Here is a 15,938-nt window from a genome sequence, read left to right on the forward strand (position 1 = left end):
ATGATGACAATAACATTACATGTTTAATGTATATAAGCATTTTAAAACTTCAATCCACACAGGTAAAATTAAAGGATGCTTATTAATCACCCATGAATAGGACCACAGAATCATCACAGATGGTCCTTATAGTTTCCAGCTTAATGAGCTGCCTTTGAAAACAAGGAAAACCACAAAATATCATGAATGGGGCCATTAAAGTAAAACATAAAATAGGAAAGAAAACATGTCAGCATCAAGTGTGGTATGCAGTTTGGGTTGCCACACTTAGGAAAAATACAAAACAGTATGGGTTTAACAGAAGAAGAAGACTGAGTGTGATAAGATTGAGAGCTTAAATTCTTCATCCTAAAAATGTGGTTTTTTTTTCTTAGTTGATCTATAGAAATCTAAAAAGCAAATCTTAAAATATTCAAGGAAGCGAAGTTTGAAGTACTCAACAAAATTTCATACTTGCTAAGTTGATACCCTCTGTCATCTTACTCTGCAACAGGCTTATACAAAACAAATATGCATAGTTACGTCCATATGTATTTATTCCCACATATATGTGTAAATATATACGTTTATGTGTGTGCTCATGCATGTTTCAATTTGGCCTGACAAGCTGAGGGGAAAAAAAGAAGAAAGGGTAAAGAAATATTTAACCTAAGTAAAAGAAATCCATTATGAGATGATTGGGATTAAGTGAATTGAGATATAAAAGATACAGTTCTGATTACTTAAAAAATCCAACAGATCAACAATAATCTGGTTCTTGTAATGGCTTTACAGTTGATATCCCCTCTTTCTAGAATGAACCACCACCCCCACCTCTTCCCTGAACCTGGTTAGCTCCTACTTCATCACAGAAGTACTTAAAGACATCATGAAAGTGCCACCTCGTCTAAGAAGTTGTCCCCAATACCACAGTTTAAGTGTCTCTCCTGATTCTTCCCTGGCCCCCAGGCCAGCAAACATCTTCGAAGTGACCAGCCTGATCGAGGGCTATGTCTTTCCTCCTATTCTGAGTATGGCTTTTCATCTTCAGCAGGGTCACTGCCATGGACGAGGCCTGTAGTCGATTTGTTGACTGAATATGTGAACATTGAGTGAATAAGCACATGTAAAAAAAATACAATTCTTGTTTTAAATAGTCTTCTTTGTTCAGGAGAAAGCTTTGAAACTTGTAGAACTCAGTGAATCTTATTAGCAGAAATGGGGTAGTTCCATTTGGGACAGTGCATCAAACATAAAATCTCTTGCTACAGGCTTTCGGATGCCTCTGAAGCTGCCTCTACAGAGGACACTTTAGCAGCAATATAATTTTTATTGATCTGAACAACTGTGAGATAAGAGGCAAAGGTATAGTGAGTTCAGCATTTTTACTGTACCACAGATTTTTAAAAAAAAAAAGTTCACTGCTTTTTTATTTGACTTTCTCCTATTTTTTTGTTCTAGGGTAGAAATATGAATGTCACCTAACATTCATAACATAAGGTGACATAAATTCTGTAAATGCACATCAGGACCAAAAGCCTACCACTTTCCCATCATGCTTTCCTCTCTTTTTTGTTCATTTGCTTCTTTCTTGTCTTTCTTCAAAAAATTTTTTTATTCTATTCAGTTAGCCAGCATATAGTACCTCATTAGTTTTTGAAGTAGTGTTTAATGATTCCTTAGTTGTGTATAACACCCAGTGCTTATCAGAGTCCAGCATCTCTCATGGTTTGTCTCCCTCTCTGATTTCTTCCCATTCAATTTTCCCTCCTTTCCCTTGCGGTCCTCTGCGTTATTCCTTACATTCCACATATGAGTGAAGCCATATGATAATTGTCTTTCTCTGCTTGACTTATTCCACTTAGCATTATCCCCTCCAGTTCCATCCATGTTGATGCAAACGGTGGGTGTTCATTCTTTCTGAAGCCTGACTAATATTCCATTATATATATGGACCACATCTTCTTTATCCATTCAGCTTCCTTGCTGCTTGCTTGCTTGCTTGTTCTTTCTCCTCTTGAAGTCCGCTTGACATACAATATTGTATTAGTTTCATGTGTACAATATAGTGATTCAATATTCATATACATTAGGAAGTGATCACCATGATAAATCTAGCTACTATCTGTCACCATACAAAGTTGTTACATATTGCTAACCATATTCCTTATAGTCTATACATTGTATCCCTGTGTCTTCTTTTTTTTTTTTAAGATTTTATTTATTTATTTGACAGACAGAGATCACAAGTAGGCAGAGAGGCAGACAGAGAGAAAGGAGAAAGCAGGTTCCCTGCTGAGCAGAGAGCCTGATGTGGGGCTCGATCCCAGGACCCTGAGATCGTGACCTGAGCTGAAGGCAGAGGCTTTAACCCACTGAGCCACCCAGGTGCCCCTTACTTATTTCTTAACTAGAAGATGATACCTCTTTATCCCCATCTCCTATTTTGCCCATCTCTTCTGCCCCTCTTCTCTGGCAACAATCTGATTGTCCTCTGTATCCGTAGGTCTGTTTCTGTTGTGTATTGTTTCGGTTTTTAGATTTCACATATAAGTGAATTCATACTGTAGGTCTTCCTCTGCCTGACTTCTTTCACTCAGCACGACGTCCTCTCATGGTTTCAATCCTCTCAACCCTTTCTGTCCTTTGCTTTCCTTCCCCTTTTCTCCTGCTCTCCTTTTCTGCTTTGACACTGAACATTTTTGTTCCTTCTGCCTGTGCACGTATGTGATTATCACTGTCCCTTCCCAATACCGAGCTGGAAGAAGATACATATAACCATCACTAAATCTCCCCTTCCCCAAAGCCCCCCCCCATCCAGATGAGAGATTCTTCCATCGTGCAGTACGTTGAAGTACCCTGAACACAGGCACCCAAACTGAAGAGGCTAGAGGCCCACAACACCGCAGAAATGTGGGCAGAGCAGCTCAGTTGTGGCTGCTGGAATATTTACAGCAGCTGACAGATTAACCTCTCCTACAGCAACCTGACAAATCCAGGGTTGGCAGATGCAGAGATGCAAATATGCCCTAAATAGATCTGCAACTTCTAACCAAAGAACAGATTGCCTTATGTGTGTCTTCGATGTGCCTCTGAGAAATGAGTATTTTTAAGCAGAATATTTTTTATGGGATCACAACATTATTTTTCCTCATGAAGATCAAAGATTGAGAGAACAAATTATATGATGACGTGAAATTTATGCTGAAGCGCTTCATAAATGTATGTGTGCTCATCTTTCCTGTACTTCTATTCTGGGAATCCAAATATTAAAATTTCAGATCCCATTAATCCTGATTATACCTACCGAGAGTGAAATGAGAATCTTATGAATAAAGAGGAGTCTGGGAACTAACTAGAGAAGTAAAAGATCATTTAACAAATATTCTGAGGATTTACCATGGCCCAGTTTTTAGGATGGAGACACAGTGGAGTCAAAGATGTGTGAAATATATTCTAAGAACTCTGAGAACATGCAGTGTTACGAAGATAAGCAAACAAAAACTAGCAGGGATAAGGTAGAATAAAACGAGTGGCATAAAGATTTGTTGACAGTGTATAATTTCAAAACAATTGAAATTCTAAAGTGCACTAGAGGGATGAAGGAAATAGTTCTGAGGGACCTTGAGAGACAACTTTTTCTTGCCCTTCTGCATGCCTTAATTTGCAAAACCTCCACACTCCCATGCTTAAACACCAGAACTCTACATTGAAGACCCGCAAAGCTCTATCTCTCAACCCAGAGGCACTTCTTGGACCCAGACCTTCACCTCCGACATCTCACTAGGCATCTCCACATTAACATCCCACAGAGGCATCATACTCAATGTGTTTCCAAACTCCCAGTTTCTCCGGCCCTAAACCACCTCCTGTGTTGAGTAAATATTCAAAACCATTCTCCTGTGTTCTTGGTGTCAAATCTTAGACCCTTCCTCTGCCTCACTATCTTTGAACAAAATCTGATTTCTCTTAATTAAGTGTGCTACCCTAAGTCCTAAAAGCCTGAAAATGAATCTCTTTGCCTCCATTTTGTGTACTTGTCTGTCTCGCCAGCAAAATGCTGCAAAGGCTTACCTTCTTTCCTTCATACTCTTCTCTCCCGCTTAAGTAGCATTAGTGTCCTCCATTCCTTATACACAGAATATAACCTAAACTTCTTGGCTAAAATTTAAGAGTCTGGCCCCTGCCTATATATTCAGTTATTTCTCCTCTTCACTTGTGACACATGCACTAGCCATCTTGGAAACTTCCAGGCACACTCCTTCCTTTGCGTATGCTAACCCTTTCTGCCTATAATACCCTTCTTTCAGTGATGGCACTCTATGAAGAAGTTTTATTCATCCTTCAAATGTCATTTTGTAAGAGCTTTCTTTGACCACTCTTTGGTGGAACAGCTCCCCGGCTCTTCCCACCACTGGGTCCCATTACTCTGCTTTATTTTTCTTCATAACATTTTTCACATATTCCATAGCTCTTTGTGTCATGCCTAGGTCCTGGCTATACTTCTAAAAAGAGAGCCAGACCCATATTTGGGTGTTCAGTCATATTTGCTGAATTTATTGACTGTAATCCTCCAGACACTATTCAATCTCACCTTTTCCCTGACTGAGAGAGAGAGAGAGAGAGAGAGAGCGGTCCTTTTAGAACAAGGATCACAGTCTATCTTGTACCACCTGCATTCATATACATTTCAACCCACCAAACTGAAGGGACTGTGGTTCACGCCTATCTTCTGGCACAGAAGGAACACTCAATACACGTATGTTAAATGGAGCTGAATTCAACATAGAGATCTATAATCCGAAATAGATTATCTTTAGGATGGTACATTAGGAAGAAAAGAAGAACAACTGAATCTTTTAAACGACCTTCAGTTTGGGCATCTAGGACTCCAAGGAGAAGTTCTTGACCCAGACAAAACCTGGGAAAGCTAGGATCCTTCTTTATTTGGAACCAGGAACCACCACTTTCCAAATTTGATGCTGTATACATTACTGTCATTTCTACCACACTGGCTGAGTCAGTTCTGGGTCGCAAGCTCCTCTTCTCTTCCTGCTATAAAGATCCCCATCCAGGCCATGTTGAAGATCAGGGTAATTTAAAATCTTGAAGTGTCACAAAGGTTTTCATAAGAATCCTTCAGGTTTGCAGAAGCTAAAGTGATTTTTGGAGGGTTCTTTTTTTTTTAGTTAGGTTATATTGTGTTTTCAGGGTCAGGGGTTTCCTCTCATGTTGATACTTTTCTATTAGATTATAACTTTCTGAATACCCTTCTATTTTATGGCCAAACATTCAGTTAGCCTCTGGATGGCTGGTGCATAATGCATAATTGCAAAAGGTGGAGGATTAAAGTTTAGGTGCAGAAGATCATTCATACTGCTGGAACAAGGCATAGTCATCAACATGAAGGAATATTTTTCAGATGACCAGAGTTGTTACAGAAATCCTAAGAGTTTGATTCTACAATGACACAAATATATTTATGTATACGCATTTACTTATTTATTTATGCACTCCACAAAAATTTGTTAAGTAATACAAAGCACAACAGGAGACTAAAATGTAATAAAACACGGTCTCTATCCTCAGAGAGAAGATATTCCCTACCAAATGCTTCCTTTTTTACAAGCAAGTGAGTTTTTTATGGAACATCTTAATTTTTCTTTTTAAAAACTAATCAAATGGAACAACTATTTTAAGACTATTAACAAATTATATTCTCAAGAGCTCTAATGCTACAGAAATCGAATACATAAAGAGGCCACTATACTCCAGGATGCAAGTGATGGTGAAAGTCCCTTCCCCCACTAAAATTTTATGATTCAATGTCTACTGAACTCCTTAATGAAAATGAATAGGGAGATGACACTGTCAGATTTTATGAAGTTCTACGAAGAAACAGTATTAGTTGGAGATACAGGCAAAAGTGATATTTATTCGTTATCTGACACCTTCAAAAATATTGATGCTTCTAACTTTGTTTTGTGAAAACATCCTTCATGTAAGCAGATTCAAAAATCCTTGGATGTCTTCGGTGCTGCAAATCGCACAGTTCAATACTCTGGATAAATTGCATGCTGTTGAAACTGTCTAGGTCAATTCTCAAACTTGCATTTATAACAAAGAATTAAATTCCCTTAGATCAAAAATCAATTCCCTACTCTACAAAAGTTATATCTCAGTTTAGAAAATAAAAATATTTAATTTAAAACACAGTTTTATAAAACTGTATTAAACCCACTGACATTTGATCAAATATCCATTCATCTTAATAGCTTACTAAAGCAATGGCAACTTGCTGATATATGTGAAGATTCTGGAAGAGACTGGGCCAGAGCATTTGACATTAAGTATAATTAATATTTTTCAAGATTTAAACACAACATTCCTTTAAGATATAAAGTACCCAAGCCTAGTCCTCCAGGCACAGTCTGCATTTTCAGTCAGTCATCAAACATTCTCAGTGGACAGGAAATCGGCCACCGCACAGATACTTATCCCTGAGAGCGTGAATACCTTGGGCAGCCCCGTTGTTCCAGACGTGTAAAGAATATACAGCGGGTGTTCCGAAAGAACAGGAACACAGTCATGTGACTGTGCTTTGGCCATCTCCTCATCCCAGTCAAGGTCACGACCTGGAGCCAAAGGCACTGTCTCCTACACAGGAAGTATACAGGAAAATGCAGTGAACAAAGCATGGTACATCAGAACAATGGCGACTGACTAAATCTGCATATATTAATCTGAGCATCTGACTCAAAATCTAGGCCTAGATAGCATTAAATAACACATTTATGACTACATATTTCGGGGTCATGAGTTAAAACTATTCCTAAAAAGTCCAACAGTTTGATGTTGGCTTCCACTGAACTGACCAGAGAACCTGATTTATTCAAATCTAAGGAGAGCCTTAAGAAATCCAAGGGGATGCAGTCATGTTTTCATCAAAAGAGCTTAACCAACAGAGGTTTATGATTTTCATAAACATATGCACAGTATTAACTTTATAAACCCATATCTATTTTTCTAACTTTTTTTTCTTTTATTTTGGAACTAAAGTCTTCATGATAAAATGTCAACTAACCCATTAAAACGTTTCGTTATACAACGGCAATTTAGAACTAATACTGTGGCCATTCTTTGCAAATGAGAAAATACTAAATCATTTTCAGGAGTAGGGAGATATCCACTTTTGCTTTTTCAAGAACAAAAACTCATTTTGAAAATTAATGAGCATATGTGACATATCTAAAATGTTACCCAATTTTCCCTCCACCTTAGTCATCCATTAATATGGTAGAAATGTTTGTTTTCTTTTTTGTTCCTCGAACCAAGCTCTGTGTTGTAAACTTTATGGTAATAGAGTCACGAGTTAGTCGGAGACAATTAAAAGAGATTAGAGGGGAGCCTGGGTGGCTCAGTGGGTTGGGGCCTCTGCCTTCGGCTTGGGTCATGGTCTTGGGGTCCTGGGATTGAGCCCCACATCGGGCTCTCTGCTCAGCAGGGAGCCTGCTTCCCCTTCTCTCTCTGCCTACTTGTGATCTCTCTCTGTCAAATAAATATACAAAATCTTTAAAAAAAAAAGATAGAGAGATTAGACCTCTTTACTTAAAATACTGCCGACAAAACAAGCCAGCTAGATAAAAAGTAAGGAAGTGGCTTATGGAAAAATTATTCTAATGGGGAGTCACAGCTATTTAAGTAGAATTAAGATTCAGTACATGCCTGATTATTTTCTGAAATGTTAACTAAGCTCCAGATGACACGTCAGGAAGTTTACATTTGGTGAATGATTAGTTTAGGCCCAGGCGAGGCTACCCATTCCTCCATGAAAGGTGGTAAGATCCACCCCCTAAAGAGCCTATGTAAGCATTCTCTGCATCAAGGCAATCCCCCAGTGAAGCCCAAAGACCCTGAGGGATTGAGAAAAACTGAGTCATTTCCAATTTTTCAGGATCCTTAATAATCAGGTTGCATATATGGTCATATATTTAAAGGAGTACATTTACAAAGTAACACTTCCATCTAATATCACAAATACAATGTCTTTGTGAATAAACACATTATAGGTAACCATCAGAGCTGAATTTCATAAAAGTGAAGTTTAAGGCCCAATTAGCTTCTCTGGCCTCACTCTGATAGACCCTGAATATGCCAATAAGAGAGAGAAAAATAGTTCACTGTCACCAGATTGTATATTTCCATTTGTTTTTATGAATCAAAGAAACACAACTAATTTCAAAAGCTTTGACATTACAATAACAGACCCATAAAAAGAAATTCTCACACTGCATAATGAAAAATGTCAATGGAATGATCGCAAAAAGTTATTACAGATCAAATGAAATGAGAAGTGAATGAATGAATGAATGAATGAATGAATGAATTCTTCAGGCTAAGAAAACCCTTTACAGGCACATGTAAAGAAGACTGGGCAAAAGGTAGGGAGGGAAAAGTCAGCATTAGCTTTTACATAGATACTTTTACTTCTATAGACACGTCCTGGTAGCGTTCCAGAAAGGCAGTATTGGCCGAGCACCAGAGCTAACTGATGTGATGTTCTTGTGATTCTGTCATCGCTTGCTTGAGGCTTAGGACTGGCAGCCTGGTTTTTACCTCCTTTGGCAAAAATGCAATCCTGGTTAATGAGACATATCACCAGGCCTCAGTCCACTGGGCTTAAATACTAACTAAACAGCAGGACTACTGTAAAGGACAAGAGACAACCAAAGCCCTCATCGAAGATAAATAAGATTCAAAATAGAGGGAAGTGTCTCAAGAAAAAGGGAAAGAGAGAGAGTGTGAGCCAGTTATGGAAAGGAAGGATGGAGGAGGGAATCTTTACCCACAAAAAGTAAAGAGAAGAGATGTGCATTCAAAAAATATGAATAGGAAACTTGCATGTCTATTTCCAGTGTGTTTGTAATGTAAAAGAAATAGCATATATCTTCTTGATTAAAAGTCATTGAACCAGGGGCGCCTGGGTGGCTCAGTGGGTTAAAGCCTCTGCCTTTGGCTCAGGTCATGATCTCAGGGTCCTGGGATCGAGCCCCGCATTGGGTTTTCTGCTCAGCAGGGAGCCTGCTTCCTCCTCTCTCTCTGCCTGCTTCTCTGCCTACTTGTGATCTGTCAAATAAAGCTTAAAAAAAAAAAAGTCATTGAACCAAAGTTCAAATCTTGACACCACTTATTAGCTGTGACTTTGGGCTCTGACAGCTCCATAACTCAGTTTCTTCATCTTTGAAATGGGGCCAGTAATAGCATCTACTTCATTGGTTTGTGAAAATTAAATAAGTATACGAAAGTACTTAGCTCCGGGCCTAGCAGAAGTTCTTCACAAATTCACGAGTTTATGCATATGCAAAGACCACACACATACTCACAGAAACACATGCATTTATGTGTGTGTGTGTGTGTGTGTGTGTGTGTTCCTACCCTTCCTCCCACCTCCTCACACCCAAAGCCTCTTTCACTGCTGACTCTGTATTCCTTGACTTAACAACAAGACTTTTTAAAAATATGCTTGAGGGCATCTGAAAGAAACTCAAGATTCTTGAGACAGTAAGAATATTAAAATCATTGAGTGAGGCAGTCCATGAACCACAGACTACTAAAACTTTATACAGAAATTTAATGCGGTCATGGGAATTGCTAGGTGGTAATCAAAATGACATCGTTTTAATGCTTTCTATTCTTGTATCTTGTCATTTAAGAATTTTCTGCAGACAACCTCAAGAGTTCCATAAAATTACACAATTCTTTGCACTCTTGTCATTTTTCGTCTGTAAAAAATTTTAATCTGCTAGGAACCCAAGTTGTTTCCACCATAAATAGCTGATAGTGGCATGGATGTAAAATTAAGGTGATCATTAGATCAAAGTTACTAGGAAAAGCACTGTAAAATGTATTCATTGTGTTTTTTAGACTGTTTTTCTTCTTTCATGGATCACAAAATAATTTCTGTTTAGAATATTCACATTTTGTTCTCCTGAACATGGTTTTATTTCCAGACTAAATGCCTTCTCTAAAATTTTTTAAAAGGCAATTTTTAAATACATATTAATCCTACCACTCCACAAGGCAGGAGAGCTCAGGGATCAAGTGATCAGAGGGCGCTGTGTTCAGACCATGACCCTGACACTCAGTACCTGGGCACATTGTTTTATCTCTGCTCACTGGATTTCTCTCACATAAAATAGGAGTAATGCTCATAAGTTATCAGGGAGATTTTCTAAACTGCTCACTAGTAGAGAATCAAGGATCAAATGGTAAGCAGTCAGTGAGTGAACGTTAGTATTATCATGATTATTACAATTTAAATTCATACATGACACAATAGACTATGTGCAGAACCCAATTCATTAACATTACATATTATTATATGTGTTTCAATCTTTTTGTTTTAAGCTAGTTTTTTTTTCATAAAGACAGAAAACATCATTCATACTTTTTTTCTTTTTGCAAAAATGGTGATATGCAGGAAGTATATGCAATTGTTTATAAATCTAGTGTTTCTTTCACATGGGCAAGACTATAATGATCCTTAGCACATCACCATAAGCAAGCACCATATTCACTATTCCTCTTACCATATTTGGACGATTATAAATGAGCACATTATCTGGTTTGTGTTGTCCCAATCTCAGTGCTTCTTCTAGAAGGGGGATGTATTCTACTCTTCTTCCAGGTTCAATCCCAAATGATGCTGTAACAACCACCTTGGGCTACAATGGAAAAAGCACAGTAATTGAGAAAGTTGAGCAGTTGATTAAGGTAAGTATAATATTTCAGGTGCAGGCTGGCAATTTAACATTCAACAAGAAGTGCTGTAATGATTCTGTTCTCTATTGAGTAAATGGCCTGAAAACAATAAACCCTTTGTAAATGTTGTAGACCTAACAACTTCCACAGAGATCTTGCTTACCTGCTCCAAACTTTCCACTCAGTGATGCTTTGGGCCAATAACTATGAGCTATTTAAAAATACTTCCCAAAGAATTCATGAGGCCACGCAGAATTGCCCTGAGCTGGTGACATGCAACGCTAGGGGCCCCGCACTAACTGAGGCCCCTATACTGGCTCGTCTGTGCTGAGGTTGTAGTATTTCTTAGGTGGGAAGAGTCAGCCTATTGCTACTTAGGAAGGGTTATTACATTTTTTTATGTCAGCATCTCTGCTTAAATGTGACCACAAAAAAAGAGGGGGATCTGAATCTCTGATTTATTTTTTTCTTTTATGATTCTTTTCTCATTCTAAATACATCCATTTTTGCCAAATACTGCACTTGTAACTTTGTTGTATTTTTCTTAAAAAGGCCCCCAAATGATTTAAGCTTCAAACCCCACAGAGCCTAAACCTGTCACTAAGTTACACCTGGAACTTTTCTTGACCTGACAACTTGCTAGTCCTTCTTCAAGATATACTAAGGTGTAGCCAAAAGGTGTCCCTGGGGGTTGCTGAAGAAGTCAGGGTTAATGTCCATTCTGGGCAGTCCTCAGGTGCCCAACTGTAGTGTAGCTTCCTCACACCCCCCCTGCAAAGGAAGCTCCCCAAGCCCAAATTTGGATCTCATTTATCTCTGAGTCTTCTATTCCTGGTCCAATGCTCATCATACCATAAGCTCTCAGTAAATGTTTCTGGAACAGAACCAAAATCTTCATTAATTTGCAGAAACAAACATGTCTTTATCCTTTTAAGTACACTACTTCTTCACCAAGAAATGGTGAAGCAAAGGAGGCAGATAATAAATTATTCAGGAGACAGATAATCAATCCATGATAGTGCATCTATTCCTGAATTCTGATTTCTAGTTATGATGCATTTCATCTAGGAAAGATTTATATTATACCAAGTATATGCATATATCACACAGTCTGATTTTTGAATATTATTTAATATTCATGGAGCTGAAACTCAGTGCAGGTACATAGCTTGCCCCAGGTCATAAGTGGTGGAATCAGAAAGAGGGCTACTTCTGTCTGCTTACAGAACCTTTCCCTTCCCACTGTATCAGGCTGCCTTTTAAAAGAAAAGTCAAAGGAAAGAAAAGAAAAACAAGTCTTGCTTCCTTTTATTATATTTTTAAAGACCCGACATTTAAGTAGAGTTCACATTTTAATATCTATAATACTCACAAAAATAATTCTAGACAACATTCCCTAAGATTAGAATTCAGAATAAATGAAAGTTCCATATCAAATTAAAAATATATATAGAATATATCAAAGCTTGAATAATTTAATAAAGTCAAAATTAGACTCTTTCCCTCAAAAAAGAATCCTTTCTACATTTCTATTCAACAGCCTTTTACTGGAGATTTTATTTGATCTAAGCCAACTTGTTAGGATACTGTACAGTCTTTCCATTTTCATCTGTTAAAATAAAGCTTTTTCTTGAGGTAATTTATTTGAAAATCAGGACATCAAAATCATTCCTGATTTCAACTATTCATTCTATCCAAGTATCTCAGATATATATCTCCATCTTCTCACCTTTAATTTGACCTGCTCAATGGTCATGCTCATAAGTATATACACTTATTCCTTACAAATAAGGAATAAGTATATTCCAAGTAAATATATACACTTACTCCTTAGAAGGGTGTGTGTGTGTGTGTGTGTGTGTGTGTGTGTGTGTTGATGCAGGGAACAAAGGCAGAAGAAAAACTATTAAATTTCCTATAGTCCATTGACAAGTCCTTGAAACAGAGTGATATTCCTGTAGGAACTCAGCTGTCTCAATATTAATAGTCCATTAAGGACAAGAGGCAATCTTAGCCTGATCCCCAGAATCCTGTATGTTTACTTAAACATATAAAAATTCCTTTGGAGGGGCACCTGGTTGGCTCAGTGGGTTAAGACTGCCTTCAGCTTGGGTCATGGTCTCAGGGTCTGGGGACTAAGCCCTGCCATCAGGCTCTCTCCTCAGCGGGGAGCCTGCTTCCCCCCCACTCTCTCTGCCTGCTGCTCTGCCTACCTGTGATCTGTCAAATAAATAAATAAAATCTTAAAAAAAAAAATTTCTTTGGAAACTTCCTCCATCTCTACCCCCCCCCAAGATACATGTTGGCAATCATCCCATCAATACACATCTGAAGAGTCTCATGACATTTCTTTTCCTAAACAGTAACAAATGCTCTTTTCCTAACAATAGCAGCCCCTTCAGGATCCTATTTTGTTTCCAAAACACCTGGGAGGCTATGCTCTCCCTAACCACCTCCCAACTTGAAAGTATACCATTGGCCGCTCCTCATGAACCCAGGGCAGCTCTTTCTGCCCACAGGTCCTGTCCACGTGCTTTAATAAAACCACCATTTTGCCCCAAAGATGTCTCAAGAATTCTTTCTTGGTCCTTGGCTTCAAACCCAAATGTCTTTCCCACAACGTGTGTGATGAATAAAAACACAGCCGGTGATACATAGTACACATTTTATAAATCCTCATTTTTATGTATCTCAATTACCCCACATCATACAATTTCCTTAAAAAGGAAAGAATGCATATACTACATCTCATACTTTTATCCAAATGGTGTTTAGGATTTTCTAGAGCTAAAATGCTGGCGTCGACAGCTTCCTCAGAGGGGCCCCCAGTTGCCCACTGGTCTGCAGGTTAGTGACTATTTCCCCCCAATTTACCTTCATAAGCACTGACTCAACCTGTTTGAAAAAGAGAGAAGAAAAATCTATCCAGTTAGTCCACAAACCAGCTCCCCAGTTCTAACACCTGATCTAACCCAGTTCTATTACCAGATGAAGTCAGATGTGCAAACCCTCACTCTCTGCCTTGCACCCAAGGGACCCTCAGTCCATATTCGCTCCCTTGTTAGGAAGGTCTCATCTCCGGCTTGTGAAACTCTGAAGGTCAACCATCTGTCATTCCCATAATGACCTTCCTTCCTTAATCAGCCCGCTGCGATTACTGTGTTGCAATCGCCCATTACTTCTCAGACAGAGGACCCGCCAATGGGTCTTATCGCAGCCTCTCTCCTCCCTCTGGCTCACATCATATTGCAACATCTGCCTCCTCTTAGCCTTGCTTAAAACAAGACACCCACCTGCTCAGAAACCTTGATGAGTCAAGGTCTACAGGACTCAGTTCAGACAAAACCACCTCTGCAAGCTCGCCACCTCTCCCTCTTCAGCCCCCTCTGTCTCTTCCCTGTCCTCCAAATGAATTTTACCCATTTCCAGCCCAGGCCAGACTCATATTCTTTTTCTCTCCTTTTGGATCCCACAGCATCATTCTCTTCAACTGGCTGAATCTTAGCCAAGATCTAACTCAAATCTCGACTCCAGGAAGTCTGCCTCAGCCACTCCAACTAAAAGAAGTCACTCCTTCTAACTCAGGGGTCTGTAACAATGGGTGAGAGCCAGACCCCGGCCACAGCACGTGTCTGTTGAGTTTTCTAGGGACACTGTCATGTCCTCCACTTACACTGCGTCAGGCTGCTTAAGTGTAATAACACCAGTAGCCACCTGTAACCCGTAATGCCTAAAATAGTCACTGTCTGTAACTTACCTGAAAAAAGCTGGCGGATTCCTGCTCTACATTCATAAGCGAATGATAGCTAACCTGTTTTTACTAAGTACTAAAAACTGGGCACTGTGTTAAATGCTTTCAGTTGACTATCTCAATGATTATTTCACAACAGCCTTATCAAGTTTGTTATTCGAGTACCCCCATTTAAACATGCAATCCGCCCCTCCCCGATACCCCTCTTCACCACTGTGCTTATACTACCATTCCCAGAACTATGTATGTTTTAAAGCAACTATGTGTTCAATCCACTTGGTAAGTAATTATCCAGTACTATCCAGGATAGTACCTGGCATGTAGTAGGAAGTTAATATGTTAATGAATAAATTGGTTATCAGTTATTTTCCTTGTATGTATTATACATCCCAAATAGATGGCAAGCTAACTTGAAAGGTATGCACCTAATCGTGTATTTTATAATCCTCATAGCACCTAGCAAGATGTTTTTTACATAAGATTGACCCCAAAGTATATTTCTGGTTAATGTATATATGCCAAAGAAAACACACATTTTAAGTATCCCATTTGAAAGGAGGATCTCATAACTACAGATCATTCTTGGGTGATTCATTCACAGATAAATACGGCTGCACTGTATGTAGCTACTACTGATTTCTCCAAATAAAGCACTTACCTTTGCATGATCAATACGACTACTTAGTTCTTTAGAGGCAAATCCCCCAAATATGAGACTGTGGATGGCTCCTATCCTTGCACACGCCAGCATGGTATACATCGCCTGTGGGATCATGGGCATGTAGATAACCACGGTGTCACCTTTCTTGACACCATGCTTGACCAAAACACCAGCCAGCTTAGAGACCTAGAACAAAATCATCACATCAGCAGTGTTTTCTGTGTTATTTCACTAAATTTCTAAGTTAAGATACTAACACTAGAAGATGATCTCCATCTTGGTAGTGGTTCAAAGAAGCCTGAGTAACACATATTTGAGGATGATGTAAGCTTAGAGAGTAGTAGTAATAAAAGCCACCCGTATTACAATGATTGACTATAAACCAACTTACTATTATTATGCCATATCAACTCTGTGGCTTAAATTTCCTTAATTATCCATTCAGCAACATAGTTACTGAGCAACTACGATGTCCCAGACATTGTGTTTCAAGTCGGGAACACAACAATGAAAAACGGAGATACAGATATGTCCCTGTGGAGCTTTTATTCTAAAGGGGAAATCTGTCCAGTGAACAGAAAAGTAACATAATGGCAAATGTGGGTATATGTTGGTTTAACTGTTGAAAAAGAAGTATGTGTTAGGAAAGAAACCATTATGGAACACTTAAAAGCTAAATCAGACAGATTGTGTTATTATTACTCCTATGTTAGAAACATGGTAACTGAGACTCAGATATAACAAATAGCTAATCTGGGACCAGAGAGAGAGTAAATGATGCAGCCA

The 15,938-nt window shown here is 38.7% G+C and overlaps 1 protein-coding gene across 1 annotated transcript in view; it reads right to left on the reverse strand.

Moving 5' to 3' along the window:
- Positions 1-15,938, reverse strand: part of ACSS3 (acyl-CoA synthetase short chain family member 3) — a 156,255-nt gene that overhangs the window by 90,960 nt on the left and 49,357 nt on the right. Inside the window, exons 3-5 of the mRNA XM_082742779.1 lie at positions 15,150-15,338; positions 10,569-10,703; positions 6,496-6,636 (exon numbers count right to left, since the gene is read on the reverse strand). Of these exons, the coding sequence (XP_082598905.1) occupies positions 6,496-6,636; positions 10,569-10,703; positions 15,150-15,338 (465 nt within the window). The remainder of the gene's footprint in view (positions 1-6,495; positions 6,637-10,568; positions 10,704-15,149; positions 15,339-15,938) is intronic.

This window comes from Mustela nivalis, assembly GCF_964662115.1.
Source record: "Mustela nivalis genome assembly, chromosome: 7".
Classification (NCBI taxonomy): Eukaryota; Metazoa; Chordata; class Mammalia; order Carnivora; family Mustelidae; genus Mustela; species Mustela nivalis.